This window comes from Saccopteryx leptura, chromosome 1 (genome assembly GCF_036850995.1).
Source record: "Saccopteryx leptura isolate mSacLep1 chromosome 1, mSacLep1_pri_phased_curated, whole genome shotgun sequence".
Lineage (NCBI taxonomy): Eukaryota > Metazoa > Chordata > Mammalia > Chiroptera > Emballonuridae > Saccopteryx > Saccopteryx leptura.
The window spans coordinates 310,710,504-310,723,947 of NC_089503.1; the positions used below are offsets into that span (position 1 = coordinate 310,710,504).

The window sequence follows — 13,444 nt, forward strand, 5'->3', positions numbered from 1 at the left end:
GAAGTACAAGCAGAGCGTCATAAGAAGGCAGAGTGGGGAACGCTTGATTCTATCTGGGGGAGAGCTGGAGGGTTTCCAAGGAGAGAAGACAGCCTTGTTCTGTCTTTGAGGGTGAGCAGGAGTTTAGGGACACTAAACAGATGGTCTACCAAGTGGCAGATGAGCAGTCTACCAGCCTCAACAACCACTACTTTGCTTTTATGTAAACATGATATTTGAATAGGAAGAAGAAAGCTAAAATGCACCATGCAGCTGGTTGTCCGACAGCTACTGACGCTTGTAGTGTTGAAGCAGTTACTGGGGTTTGTAAGAGAGAAAACACTCCCAGGGCTCAATGAAGCATCATGCTCATTCTTAACAGGCTTCAGAGAGTCTACAGTAAAGCAGAGAACAAATGCAAAGAGACTGGCTTGGATTGAGTTATTAGACTCTCCTATTTGTTAGAGGCAGCAAAATGGTGCAGAAAGAGCTCAGACTGGCAGCATCCTGATGTCAGTGGAAGTGGCCTGGGATGAGTGATTCACCTCTTTGAGTTTATTTTTTCCTTTGCCAAATAAAGATAATAATTACCGACCTTGCAGGAACATTGTAAAGACTAGAATGGATATATACAAAGAAAATCTGCACATGGTGCACTCTCCAAAGTCCTTTTCCATCTAGTCTCAAGTTGTAGCCAGCAACCACCCTGAGTACGTGAGGCTGGGTGACTATATCTGGGATCAGGGTGGCAAACTAAGCCTGCTCTGGGGCTCCCTCCCCACCATGGCACAGAGGAGATAAAACCATTCTATCCCATGTGGTCACCCTGCTGCTCAGATTCCGTATGCTGACAGCTCAGGTATGATGAACCAATGTGAGATTCACTCTGGAGATGCCCACAAATATCTGAGAGGGGGGTGGGCTTTGAGATCTGAAATTAGCAGGTATGGGCACAAGCTGGCCAAAGTTGGGTCAGTATTGTTATTGACCCTCACTGTAACCATGCTCTGGAACTTAGAAAAATTCAAGGGCCCCTCCCGAAGATGACAGGATAGGGATTGCTAGATATAGGACTGACAGTGAAGTCATTAAAGTTTATGGGCTCCAAGGGGTCTGGGTTTGTGCCTCTCCACTCACATGAGGAGAGTGGATCTTCTTGCTCTGGGCAGACTTCTGGAAAGAGTATGTCTTAAAAGTGAGGAAGGACAGCTCTCTTCCTAGGGAAAAGAAAAAGTTCTTATTTTTTTTTGTGTGTGTGTGTGTGGCAGAGAACGAGAGAGTCAGAGAGAGGGACAGACGGACAGGAAGGGAGAGAGATGAGAAACATCAGTTCTTCATTGTGGCTCCTTAGTTGTTCATTGATTGCTTTCTCACATGTGCCTTGACCGTGGGCCTTCAGCAGACTAACTGATCCCTTGCTCGAGCCAGTGACCTTCAGCTCAAGCTGGTGAGCTTTGCTCAAACCAGATGAGCCCACGCTCAAGCTGGCAACCTTGGGGTTTCGAACCTGGGTCTTCCACATCCTAGTCCGATGCTCTATCCACTGCGCCACCACCTGGTCAGGCAAAAAAAGTTATTCTTCAATTCCTTCATATCCTGGGGTGACACTGCAAACCATGACCTTTGAGACAGCCCCCTCCCTGGAGGCAACAGCATGAGAACCAGCCTCAAACCAGAACTGCTCACTGAGTGACCTGGGTGAATGATCTAACCTCTGTGACTCATTAAAAGGTGTGAATACTAACTACCTTGCAGGGCAGGACAGATGAGCCAATTAAAGGGAATAAAGTTTGCAGAGTATACAGGACAAGCATTCAATCCACATTTTAAAAGTACTGACTTCAAAAGAGAAACAAAAAAACTCAGAATCTAGCAAAATTGAAATAAACAAATGTTAGATTAAATGCTTTAAAAAGTAACAATCTATCAATCTCCTCAAGTACTTAATTTAGTGTTCACTGAAACATTGTTAAATTTGAAGACAATTTACAGGTTATATTTTTTTCACTTTGAAATTCCTGTGTGCACCTGGCCAGGCAGTAATGCAGTGGATAAAGTGCTGGCCTAGGTCACTGAGGACCCAGGTTTGAACCCCAAGATCACTGGCTTGAGTGCGGGTTCACCCTGCTTGATTGTGGGGTCATCAGCTTGAGCGTGGGATCACTGACATGACCCCATGGTTGCTGGCTTGAGCCCAAGGTCTCTGGCTTGAGCAAGGGGTCACTTGCTCAGCTGGAGCTCCCTGGTCAAGGCACATATGAGAAGGCAATCAATGAGCAACTAAGGTGCCGCAGCTATGAGTTGATGCTTCTTTTTTTTTTTTTTTTACAGGGACAGAGAGAGAGTCAGATAGAGGGATAGATATAGACAGGCAGGAACAGAGAGAGATGAGAAGCATCAATCATCAGTTTTTCGTTGCAACATCGTAGTTGTTCATTGATTGCTTTCTCATATATGCCATGACTGCGGGCCTTCAGCAGACTGAGTAACACTCCCACTCGAGCCAGTGACCTTGGGTCCATGCTGGTGAGCTTTTTTTTGCTCAAACCAGATGAGCCCACGCTCAAGCTGGCAACCTCGGGGTCTCGAACCTGGGTCCTCGGCATCCCAGTCCGACGCTCTATCCACTGCGCCACCACCTGGTCAGGCGAGTTGATGCTTCTTATCTCTCTCCCTTTCTATCTGTCTGTCTCTCTCACAAAAAGAAAGGAAGGAAGGAAGGAAGGAAGGAAGGAAGGAAGGAAGGAAGGAAGGAAGGAAGGAAGGGAGGGAGGGAGGGAGGGAGGGAGGGAGGGAGGGAGGGAGGGAGGGAGGGAGGGAGGGAGGGAGGGAAGGGGAAGGGGAGGGGGAGGGGGAGGGGAGGGGGAAGGGAGGGGGAGGGGAGGGGAAGGAAAGAAAAAAGAAAAGAGGAAAGGGAAAGAGATTCCTGTGTGCCAGTGCCCATGATAACTGCTGGGGGAAAAAACCTATTTATTAAGTGGGTCAGCAACTATAAACTAGAAAAGTAGTACATATAAGGGTCTGTCTCCGAGCCAGGGCTGGCTATTCTAACTTCCAGCCAGTCACAGAGAAGCAGTCTCACTCTTCTCTGAGGCTGTCAGGTATTCTCTTCCTGTGCCCTGCCTGCACCAGGGCTTCCCAAACTGGAATGTGCTTATCGATCATGGGGATCTCGGTAAACTACAGAGTCTGATTTAGTCCATCTAGAAGGACACTGATGCTGCTGCTGCTGGTTCTTAGACCATACTCCGCAGTTCTGAGTTTGGATCCTGATTCAGCCACCAACAGGCTGGTTATCCATCACAATTCTCCACTGCAGACATGAGGAATGCCTCTCTGTTCCCCTCTGGCCTCTGGGTTTCTCACACGCTGTTCCTTCTGTCTGGAACAGCAGTCCTCCCCTTTACCAGCCTAAAACACACATCCTTTAAATCACAGCCTAACTCCCACTTACTGACCCTCTCAGGGCCTTTCCCAAGCTGCTCAGCACCCATATTCCCCATCACAGTGCCCAATCCACTGTGTGCTACTGTGCTGCCTGTATTTCCCATTAGCCTGCACAGCAGGAACACCATGCACGAGCCTAGTGTTTATTCAGCACAGTGCCTGGCCCATGGGGCTCTTTCCTGGTCTGTTGAGTGCAAGAAGAAAGCTGGCCTTGGGAAAGGTGCTTCTCTGAACTCTAGTTTCCTCACCTGTGGATTTAGTGTGTACTTCACCTCCCTGTTGTGAGGATTACATAAAAAGGATGAAAAGCTTAGTATGGTGCCTGGCACACAGTAGACACTAGATAACTGGCATCTACTAAAATATAAAATACCACCTCCACACCCCAACAATTATGCTGTGCTGACTATGGTTCACAAATTGACATTTCAGTCCTTTGGGTAGCTAGTTTGGGTTTACAAGAGAGAGAAGCTGGCCTGAGGATTTCAATACTGAGGCCTTCCCATGCCCCAACCAGACGGTGGCTGGCATGCCCGGAAGAGGGGGACAGGTGTCCATAAATGGTCCCTTACCCTTTGTCAGTCCTCTTCTCTGCAACATTAATTCTTCTCTCCAGAATCTCTCTGGATCCAGTTTTGAGTAGTCCCAACAGTCATAGCTCCGTAGGCTAGGATATATACCTAAGAGGGAGTCAAAAGTGACAATGAAAACTGCAGAGAATGGGAAGCAGAAAACAGAAGACAGCCTCTGAGATGCCCCTTGCTGGTCCTGAGGAGACTGGGTTTCCAGCAAGCATTATCCCCATCCCACACTGGATTTGTGGTCTTGCTGTCCCTTCCTCTCTAGGCGGCTTTGGTTTCTTTATCTGGAAAATGCAGATGGTGATGCCCACCCTGCCTTCCTGACAGCATGGGTATAAGAATCAGATCACACCAGGGATGTGTGACTCTGTGATGTGCTATACAGATGTGAAGGCACTGTAATTATTTGCTTCTTGTCTATCTCCTCTGCTTTTACTGGACTATGAGCTCTCTGAGGGCAGGTCTTACTTATCTTTTTACCTCCAGGGTTTAGTACTGGACCTGGAACATAATAAATAGGCACTTAGTAAATTATGTTCAACATATTAACACACTTAGCTAAGTGCCAGAAATGGGTTCACCCTAAATGTTTGATAGTGATAGAAGTGTGAGACTGCTTCTCTGTGACTGGCTGGAAGTTAGAATAGCCACCCCTGGCTCAGAGACAGACCCTTATATGTATTACTTTTCTAGGAGTTTATAGTTGCTGTCCCACTTAATAAATAGGTTTTTTTCCCCCAGCAGTTATCATTGGCACCGGCACACAGGAATCTCTTTCCCTTTCCTCTTTCTTTTCTTTTTATGGGACTAATGCTTTTCTCTTAGAGAATCATCTGTTTCAGAATCTTGACTTCTTGGAACCTGGATTCTCAGACATCAGAGGGACTACACTGTCTCCCTCAGTTCTCTGGTTTAGGAAAGAAAAGATGAAGGATTAATTGATAAATTTCAGCCTCTATGCAAAAATGTTGTCTCTTTTGGACAAAGTAAGTAGACAGGAGGTTTGTTACTGGGGATAGAATAGGAAAAGGAGGCACAACCTTGGACAAAAAGAAGGAATAGGAAAGAGGAATAGAAAGAGACAGAGAGCCTGACCAGGCGGTGGCGCAGTGGATAGAGTGTAGGACTGGGATGCGGAGGACCTAGGTTTGAAACCCCAAGGTCACCGGCTTGAGCGTGGGCTCATCAGTTTGAGCATGGGCTAACCAGCTTGAGCACAGGGTCACTGGCTTGAGTGTGGGATGATAAAAATGATCCCATGGTCACTGGCTTGAGCCCAAAGGTCATTGGCTTGAAGTCCAAGGTCGGTGGCTTGAGCAAGGGGTCACTCACTCTGCTGTAGCCCCCTGATCAAGGCACATATGAGAAAGCAATCAATGAACAACTAAGGTGCCGCAATGAAGAACTGATGTTTCTCATCTCTCTCCCTTCCTGTCTGTCAGTCCCTATCTGTCCCTCTCTCTGACAGAGAGAGCTCTATCTCTGTCGAAAGGGAAGGAGGGAGGGAGGGAGGGAGGAAGGGAGGGAGGGAGGGAGGGAGGGAGGAAGGAAGGAAGGAAGGAAGGAAGGAAGGAAGGAAGGAAGGAAGGAAGGAAGGAAAGAAAGAAACAGGAGGCAGAGTGGCATAATGTTCATAGTCCTAGCTCTGCTATGGTATGGAATCTGAATGCCTGGATTTGAATGGCTGCTCCCCCATTTGTTTGCTGTTAAATTTCTTTCTTTCTTTTTAAAATATCTTTTATTTATTTTAGAGAGGAGAGATAGAGAGATAGAAAGAGAGAAGGGGGGAGGAGCAGGAATCATGAACTCCCATATGTGCCTTGACCAGGCAAGCCCAGGGTTTCGAACTGGTGACCTCAGCGTTTCCAGGTTGACACTTTATCCACTGCACCACCAAGCGCAGTGGATAAAGTGTTGGATCCTTCATATGTTAAGAGGATTAAACAGCTGTGCAGAAAAGAGTTAACATAGGCCCTGGCTGGTTGGCTCAGCGGTAGAGCGTCGGCCTGGCGTGCGGGGGACCCGGGTTCGATTCCCGGCCAGGGCACATAGGAGAAGCGCCCATCTGCTTCTCCACCCCCCCCCTTCCTCTCTGTCTCTCTCTTCCCCTCCCGCAGCCAAGGCTCCATTGGAGCAAAGATGGCCCAGGCGCTGGGGATGGCTCCTTGGCCTCTGCCCCAGGCGCTAGAGTGGCTCTGGTCATGGCAGAGTGACGCCCCAGAGGGGCAGAGCATCGCCCCCTGGTGGGCAGAGAGTAGCCCCTGGTGGGCGTGCCGGGTGGATCCCAGTCGGGCGCATGCGGGAGTCTGTCTGACTGTCACTCCCTGTTTCCAGCTTCAGAAAGATAAAAAAAAAAAAAAAAAGAGTTAACATAGTAAACTGTTATCCTTAGAAAGGCCTGCTTGTGCCCAGCCGGTGGTGGCTCAGTGGATAAAGCATGGACCTGGAATGCTGAGTTCACAGGTCAAAACCCCGGGCTTGTTGGTCAAGGTGCATATGAGAAGCAACTACTACGAGCTGATGCTTCCCACTTTCCGCCCACCTTTCTCTCTCTCTATCCTCTCTCTAAAATCAATAAATAAAATCTTAAAACAAAACAGCTGGCATCTGTGACCTTGGCTGGTAAACATTTCCTTACATTGATAAAAAACTTCCCCTAACTACATAGAAGAAATGGATAAATACCTAGAAACATATAACCTACCAAGACTAAATCATGGAAGAAATAGGACATCTGAACAAATAATGAGTAAGGAGATAAAGTCAGTTATCAACCCCCCTCACCTCTAACAAAGAAAAGCCCAAGACCAGATGGCTTCACAGATTAATTCTAGTAAAATTTAAAGAAGAGTTCAATCCTTTTCAAGTTCTTCTAAAAAATTGAAGAGGAGGGAATACTCCCAAACTCACTTTAGGAGGCCAGCATTATCCTTACCACAGTTAGATAAGGATACCATAAGAAAAGAAAATATAGGCTAGTATCCTTGATAAATATAGATGAAAAAATTCTCAACAGGCTCTGGCCGGTTGGCTCAGTGGTACAGCATCAGCCTGGTGTGCAGAAGTCCCGGGTTCGATTCCCGGCCAGGGCACACAGGAGAAGCACCCATCTGCTTCTCCACCCCTCCCCCTCTCCTTCCTCTCTGTCTCTCTCTTCCCCTCCCACAGCCGAGGCTCCATTGGAGTAAAAATGGCCCGGGCGCTGGGGATGGCTCCTTGGCCTCTGCCTCAGGCGCTAGAGTGGCTCTGGTCGCAACTGAGTGATGCCCCAGATGGGCAGAGCATCGCCCCCTGGTGGGCAGAGCGTCACTCCCTGGTGGGCGTGCCGGGTGGATCCCGGTCGGGCGCATGCGGGAGTCTGTCTGACTGTCTCCCCGTTTCCAGCTTCAGAAAAATACCAAAAAAAAAAAAAAGAAAAAAATCTCAACAAAATACTAGCAAACAGAATTCAACAACACTTTAAAAGAATTACACAGCACTCTCCTTCCAGGAGCAAGCCCACATCTTTCCCTTCCCTTCCCCTCAGGCATTTCTTACTTTCTCTTAAGGTCCCTTTATCTTACCTTGTAATGTGTTTCCTAGAACCCATTTCTTCTATCTCTGTGACTTTCTAAATAAACTTTGTCTTATATTTTGAAAAAAAGAAATAACTAAAAGATCACACACTACCCTGAAGCAGGATCTATCCTTGGGACAGAGGATAGTACGACATACACAAATCAATAAATGTAATACATCACATTAATAGAATGAAAGATAAAAACTATATGTTCATCTCAATAAATGCAAAAAAAGTATCTGACAAAATTCAACATTCTTTTATAAAACTTCAAAAAAAAGGGTACAGAAGGAACATACCTCAACATAATAAAGGCCATATATTACAACCCCACAGCTACATGATACTAAATAGCTAAAGGTTAAATGATTTTCTTCTAAAATCAAAAACAAAACTAAGGTGCCCACTCTCACCACTATTATTCAACATAGTACTACAAGTCCTAGCCAAAACAATTAGGCAAGAAAAAGAAATAAAAGATATCCAAAACAGAAAGGAAGAAATAAAATTATCTCTGTTTCCTGATGACTTGGTATTATACATAGAAAACCCTAACGATGCCATAATAAACTGTCAGAACTAATAAATGAATTCAGTAAAGTTACAGGATACAAAATCAATACACAAAAATCAGTTGTGTTTTATACACTAACAAAGAACTATCAGAAAAACAAATAAATAAAACAACCCTATTTACAATAACATCAAAAATGATAAAATATTTAGGAATAAGTTTAGCCAAGCAATTAAAAATATCTACACATTGAAAACTATATGCCTGACCAGGCAGTGGCATAGTGGATAGAGCATCAGACTGGGATGCAGAGGACCCAGGTTCGAAACCCTAAGGTCGTCAGCTTGAGCATGGGCTTGTCCAGCTTGAGTGCGGGCTCACTGGCTTGAGCCCAAAGATCGTTGGCTTGAGCCCAAGGTCACTAGCTTGAGCAAGGAGCCGCTCGCTCTACTGCAGCCCCCTGGTCAAGGCATATATGAGAGAGCAATCAATGAACAAGTAAGGAGCCACAATGAAAAATTGATGCTTCTCATCTCTCTGCCTTGTCTGTTTGTCCCCATCTGTCCTTCTCTCTGTCTCTGTCACAAAAAAGAAACTATAAGACATTGATGAAAGAAATTGAAGACACAAATAAATAGAGAGGTATCCCATGTTCATGTAGCGGAAGAATTAATATTGTTAACATGTCCCTACTACCCAAATCCATCTATAGATTGAATGTAATCTCTATCAAAATTCCAAAAGCATTTTCACAGAAATAAAAAAAAAAACATGCTAAAATTTGTATGAATCCACAAAAGACTCTTAACAGCTAAAACAATCTTAAAAAACAAAGCTGGAGGTAGCACACTGATTTAAAACTATATTACAAAGCTATAAAAATCAACAGTATGTTATTAGCAAAAACCAGCCACACAGATCAATGAAACAGAATTAAAAGCCCAGAAATAAACATATATAGTCAATTAATATTTGAAAAGGAAGCCAAGAATACTCAATGGGGAAAGGATAGTCACTTCAATAAATGGTGCTGGGAAAACTGGATATTCATATGCAAAAGAACTCCTACCTTACACCACTTACAAAAAATCAGTTGAAAAAAAGTAACACAGAAGAAGAAACCAAGATGGCGGGAAAAGAGAGAGAAGCCAGTTTTGCAGTGTAAGAAGCCATGTTGGCAGATGGAGAACCAGAGTTGAAGGTCAGCAAGCCTCCTGGAGCTGGAATGCCTGAAGGTCAGAGTCTGCATCTTTTGAAGTTAGTTTCTGAATTCTTATCCAAACATGTTGTGTATCTACAAGTTACTCAGAGTCAGAATTTACAGAAACAACATCAAAAGAATGGTGTGAGAAGAGAGAGAGAGAGAGAGAGAGAGAGAGAGAAGGGGGAGGAGCAGGAAGCATCAGCTCCCATATGTGCCTTGACCAGGCAAGCCCAGGGTTTTGAACCGGCAACCTCAGCATTCCAGGTCAACGTTTGATCCACTGCGCCACCACAGAGAGGAGAGAGAGAGAGAGAGAGAGAGAGAAAGAGAAGGGGGGAAGAGCACGAAACATCAACTCCCATATATGCTTTGACCAGACATGTGCAGGGTTTTGAACCAGTGACCTCAGCGTTCTAGGTTGATGATTTATCCACTGTACCACCACAGGTCAGGCTGGGTAGAATAATCTTGGTTGAAGTTCCTTGCTTTTCATTACATTAAATATTTCTTGCCAATCCAAAAAAAAAAAAAAAAAAAAAAAGTAACAAAAAACCCAAACAAAAAACAAAGAAAACAAACCAAAAAAGTCCCCCAAAAGTATAAAAAAAAATAACTAAAACAATGAAAGGAAAAGATAAACTGAAAATGGATTGAGGAACTTAAGTGTGAGACTTGAAAACATAAAACTCCTGCAATCAACCTAGGGGAAAATCTACAAGTACTTAAAGAAATGGGAAGATTTAACTAGAAGTAACATCAACGTAAGAGGCCAAAATGAAATACTTTTGATGCCTAAATTAATTTTTTGCATGCACAATTAGAAAATCCAGCTCTAAAATTAAACTGAATACATGCGAAGCTTATCTTGACTGGAAACTAGAAGCTTCGAGGGGAAGCATGGCTTGAATAACTTTAAAGGAACCTCTACAAGAGGAAACTAATCTTGAGACTGACTGAACATTTGCTAACGATGTTTCTCTCTCCTCTCTGTCCTCTGTCTCTCCTCTCTCTAAAAAATATTTTATACACAAGGGAATATATGTGGGCATAAAAAAAAAGGAAATCCTGCCATTTGTAACAACATGGACAGACCTTGAGGACATTAGGCTAAGTTAAATAAGTCAGACAGAGAAAGACAAATATTGTATGATTTCACTTATATGTATATTTAGAATCTTAAAAAGTTTAACTCAGAAGCAGAGAGTAGAATGGCAGTTGCCAGGAGCTGGTGGGAAGGGGATATGGGGAGATGTCGGTCAAAGGGCACAAACCTCCAATCCTGACAAGTTCTCAGGATTTGATGTACAGCATGATGACTACAGTACTGTCTACTTGAAAGTTGTTATGAGAGCAAATCCTCAAGGTTCTCATCGTAACAACAACAGAAAACAGGAATTATTGCAAGGTGAAGGATGTGTTAGCTAGCCTCATTATAGTAAACACTTTGCAATATATTATGCATGATCACATTGTACCTTAAACTTACACAATGTTATAGGTCAATTATATCTCAACAAAGCTGGGGGGGAAAACATTTTCCTTAGTGAGTAAGAGTGTTTCACTGTGCCTAGACTGCTTGCTAAACAACGTGGCTCATGCTGAACACCTGCTCTTCTGGATATTGAGTACATGATAGACAGAAGTGTCTACATGACTAGCTCCCAATAAAAAGGTTGGGCATTGTTTCTCAAGTAGGATTCTGGGCACAAACATCACACACATTACTACATTTTTGTTGCAGAAGGAGAGGGCTTTGCATAACTATTCATGGGAGGAAGAGAGCATAAGGAAGCATGCACAGGAGCTCTTCCAAACTCTACCTGTCCTCTCCGTTACGTCCGGCTGTGTATCCTTACCACATTGCTATAATAAATCTTAGCCATGAATACAACCTGTGAGTTTTCTTAGCAAATCTCCTAATATGGGAGTAATCTCAGAGACTGCCAATGCAGTAAGAAATGTAAAAAGTGCTTACTTACCAGAGTACCTACTACACAGGTACCTCTCAATAAATGGTATCTTTTAGAGACCTTAAAAGTGTCTAGGTTGAGCCTGGCCTGTGGTGGCACGGTGGATAAGGCATTGACCTGAAATGGTGAGGTTGTGGGTTCAGGACCCTGGGCTTGCCCAGTCAAGGCACATACGAGAAGCAAGTTGATGCTTCCCATTTCCTCCCCCAATCCTTTCTCTTTCTCTTTCCTCTCTCTAAAATCAATCAATAAAAAGAATCTTAAAAAAAAAACTGTCTGGGTTGAGATGGGGGAAGTGGGGAAGGAAACAGAAAAGTAGTTTAAAAGCAAATATCACACGGGCACTGTGTGTGCTACAGACAGAGGGGGTGATACATGGGCTGCTTGGCATCACATGGGGGAGGGGTGTGGAAGGGAGGGATGGTTATTTTTTTGTGTTTTTTAATTTCTTTTTTTTTTTCCCAGAGACAGAGAGAGAGTCAGAGAGAAGGACAGACAGAGACAGACAGACAGGAACGGAGAGACAAGAAGCATCAATCATTAGTTTTTCGTTGCGTGTTGTGACACCTCAGTTGCTCATTGATTGCTTTCTCATATATGCCCTGACCGTGGGCCTTCGGCAGACCAAGCAACCCCTTGCTCGAGCCAACGACTCTGGGCCCAAGCTGGTGAGTTTTGCTCAAACCAGATAAGCCCGCACTCAAGCTGGTGACCTCGGGGTCCCAAACCCAGGTCCTCCGCATCCCAGTCCGACGCTCTATCCACTGCGCTACCGTCCTGTCAGGTGAGATGTTTTAAGTGTCATGATGCTTCTGGATTCCTGAGTTCTGGGTCCATCAGCCCACAGCACGAGGTTAACTTCTGTGCAGTAAATGGGGCTGTGCTCAAACCTGCTTACATCAGATGCAGCTGGACACAAAAAGGAGCCAAGGAATGTTTCAGAACTGTTTTGAGGAAGCAGGAAAATTGGTACTCTTGGGACTCTGACAGTACACTTTACTTTCTTTAATGTCAAAGAGAGAAAAGGACAGCTGCCTCAATGAAGGGATGTGACGGCAAACAACAACATACTCAGGTGGAAAAAGGATTTCCCAAATTGTTTCCCCAGTAGAAAGCAGCCAACCTCTTACCTGAAATCCACAGGCTCATGGTGTTACAGATCAGAGACTTGAATTCGTGTGTGTTGAACCAGGACTGTGGGAAGCAGCAACAGAAGCTGGTATACAGGGCTTTACTCAGAAGTGATGGCAACCTCTAAGGGGCAAGCAGAGCTCAGGCAACATTCTGGACATCTCTACCCTCAGAAAAGAGCCCCTGTCATCAAAAAGGAACTGCGATAAAATTCTCTAGCTGACCCTATGCTGCCTTCCTGGTTTTGAGGGGAGCAATTTCCATTTGTGGCTGCCCCACAGCTCAGTGGACTCCTTACCCTAACTGGGGACCACTTCTTTTTAAAAATTTGTTTTTAATTGGATTTATTGGGGTGACATTGGTTAATAAAATTGTTCAGGTTGGGGACCACTTCTCAAACATCACGCTGTGCTAGGCCAGCAGCCCTTCTTGCAGCTCCTCTGTACCTGGTCTTTGGCTCAGTCCTTTCTGCAACCTGGCCAAACAGTAGTCCAGAAGAGGACAAGATACATGTGACCCACCCAACTTGTTGTCTCCCAGAGATGATACTAGTAAGTGCTACTCACTGGGTTATTTTCTTCACACAGGTGGTGCTGTTGTTTAACTATGGTTGAGCTCAGATTGTACATTTATATTTTACTTTATTCATTTAACATTATAAGTACTTCCCCAGGTTGTTATTAACTCTTTGGGATTTTCTTTTTCCATAGTGACCTTTATAATATTGTGCAGAGTGGGCATATCAAAATTTGCTTAAACATCCCCCACTGGTGGATATTGTCTTATTACTCATTATCCAGCACAAATTAGATAGTCAAAATTGCTGAATGAATGAATACATGTATGAATAAAAGCAGTTCTTCCTGTATATTAAATTACGTGATCCAGGAGACAATATGATAATGCTGCTAATATAGAAGCTATGATACATTGGGGGCTTATCGTGTGCTGGGAAAAATGTCATATGCCGTACAAACATCATCACTTTTAATCCCTAGGGGAACTCAGTGAGAGGCATTATTATCCCCATTCTACGGGTGATGAAATTGAGGCACAGAA

At 44.4% G+C, this 13,444-nt stretch overlaps 1 protein-coding gene across 1 annotated transcript in view; it reads right to left on the reverse strand.

Moving 5' to 3' along the window:
- Positions 1-13,444, reverse strand: part of FAM227A (family with sequence similarity 227 member A) — a 69,395-nt gene that overhangs the window by 36,023 nt on the left and 19,928 nt on the right. Inside the window, exons 9-11 of the mRNA XM_066358435.1 lie at positions 12,385-12,508; positions 3,999-4,106; positions 1,117-1,196 (exon numbers count right to left, since the gene is read on the reverse strand). Coding sequence (XP_066214532.1) covers positions 1,117-1,196; positions 3,999-4,106; positions 12,385-12,508 — 312 coding nt within the window. The remainder of the gene's footprint in view (positions 1-1,116; positions 1,197-3,998; positions 4,107-12,384; positions 12,509-13,444) is intronic.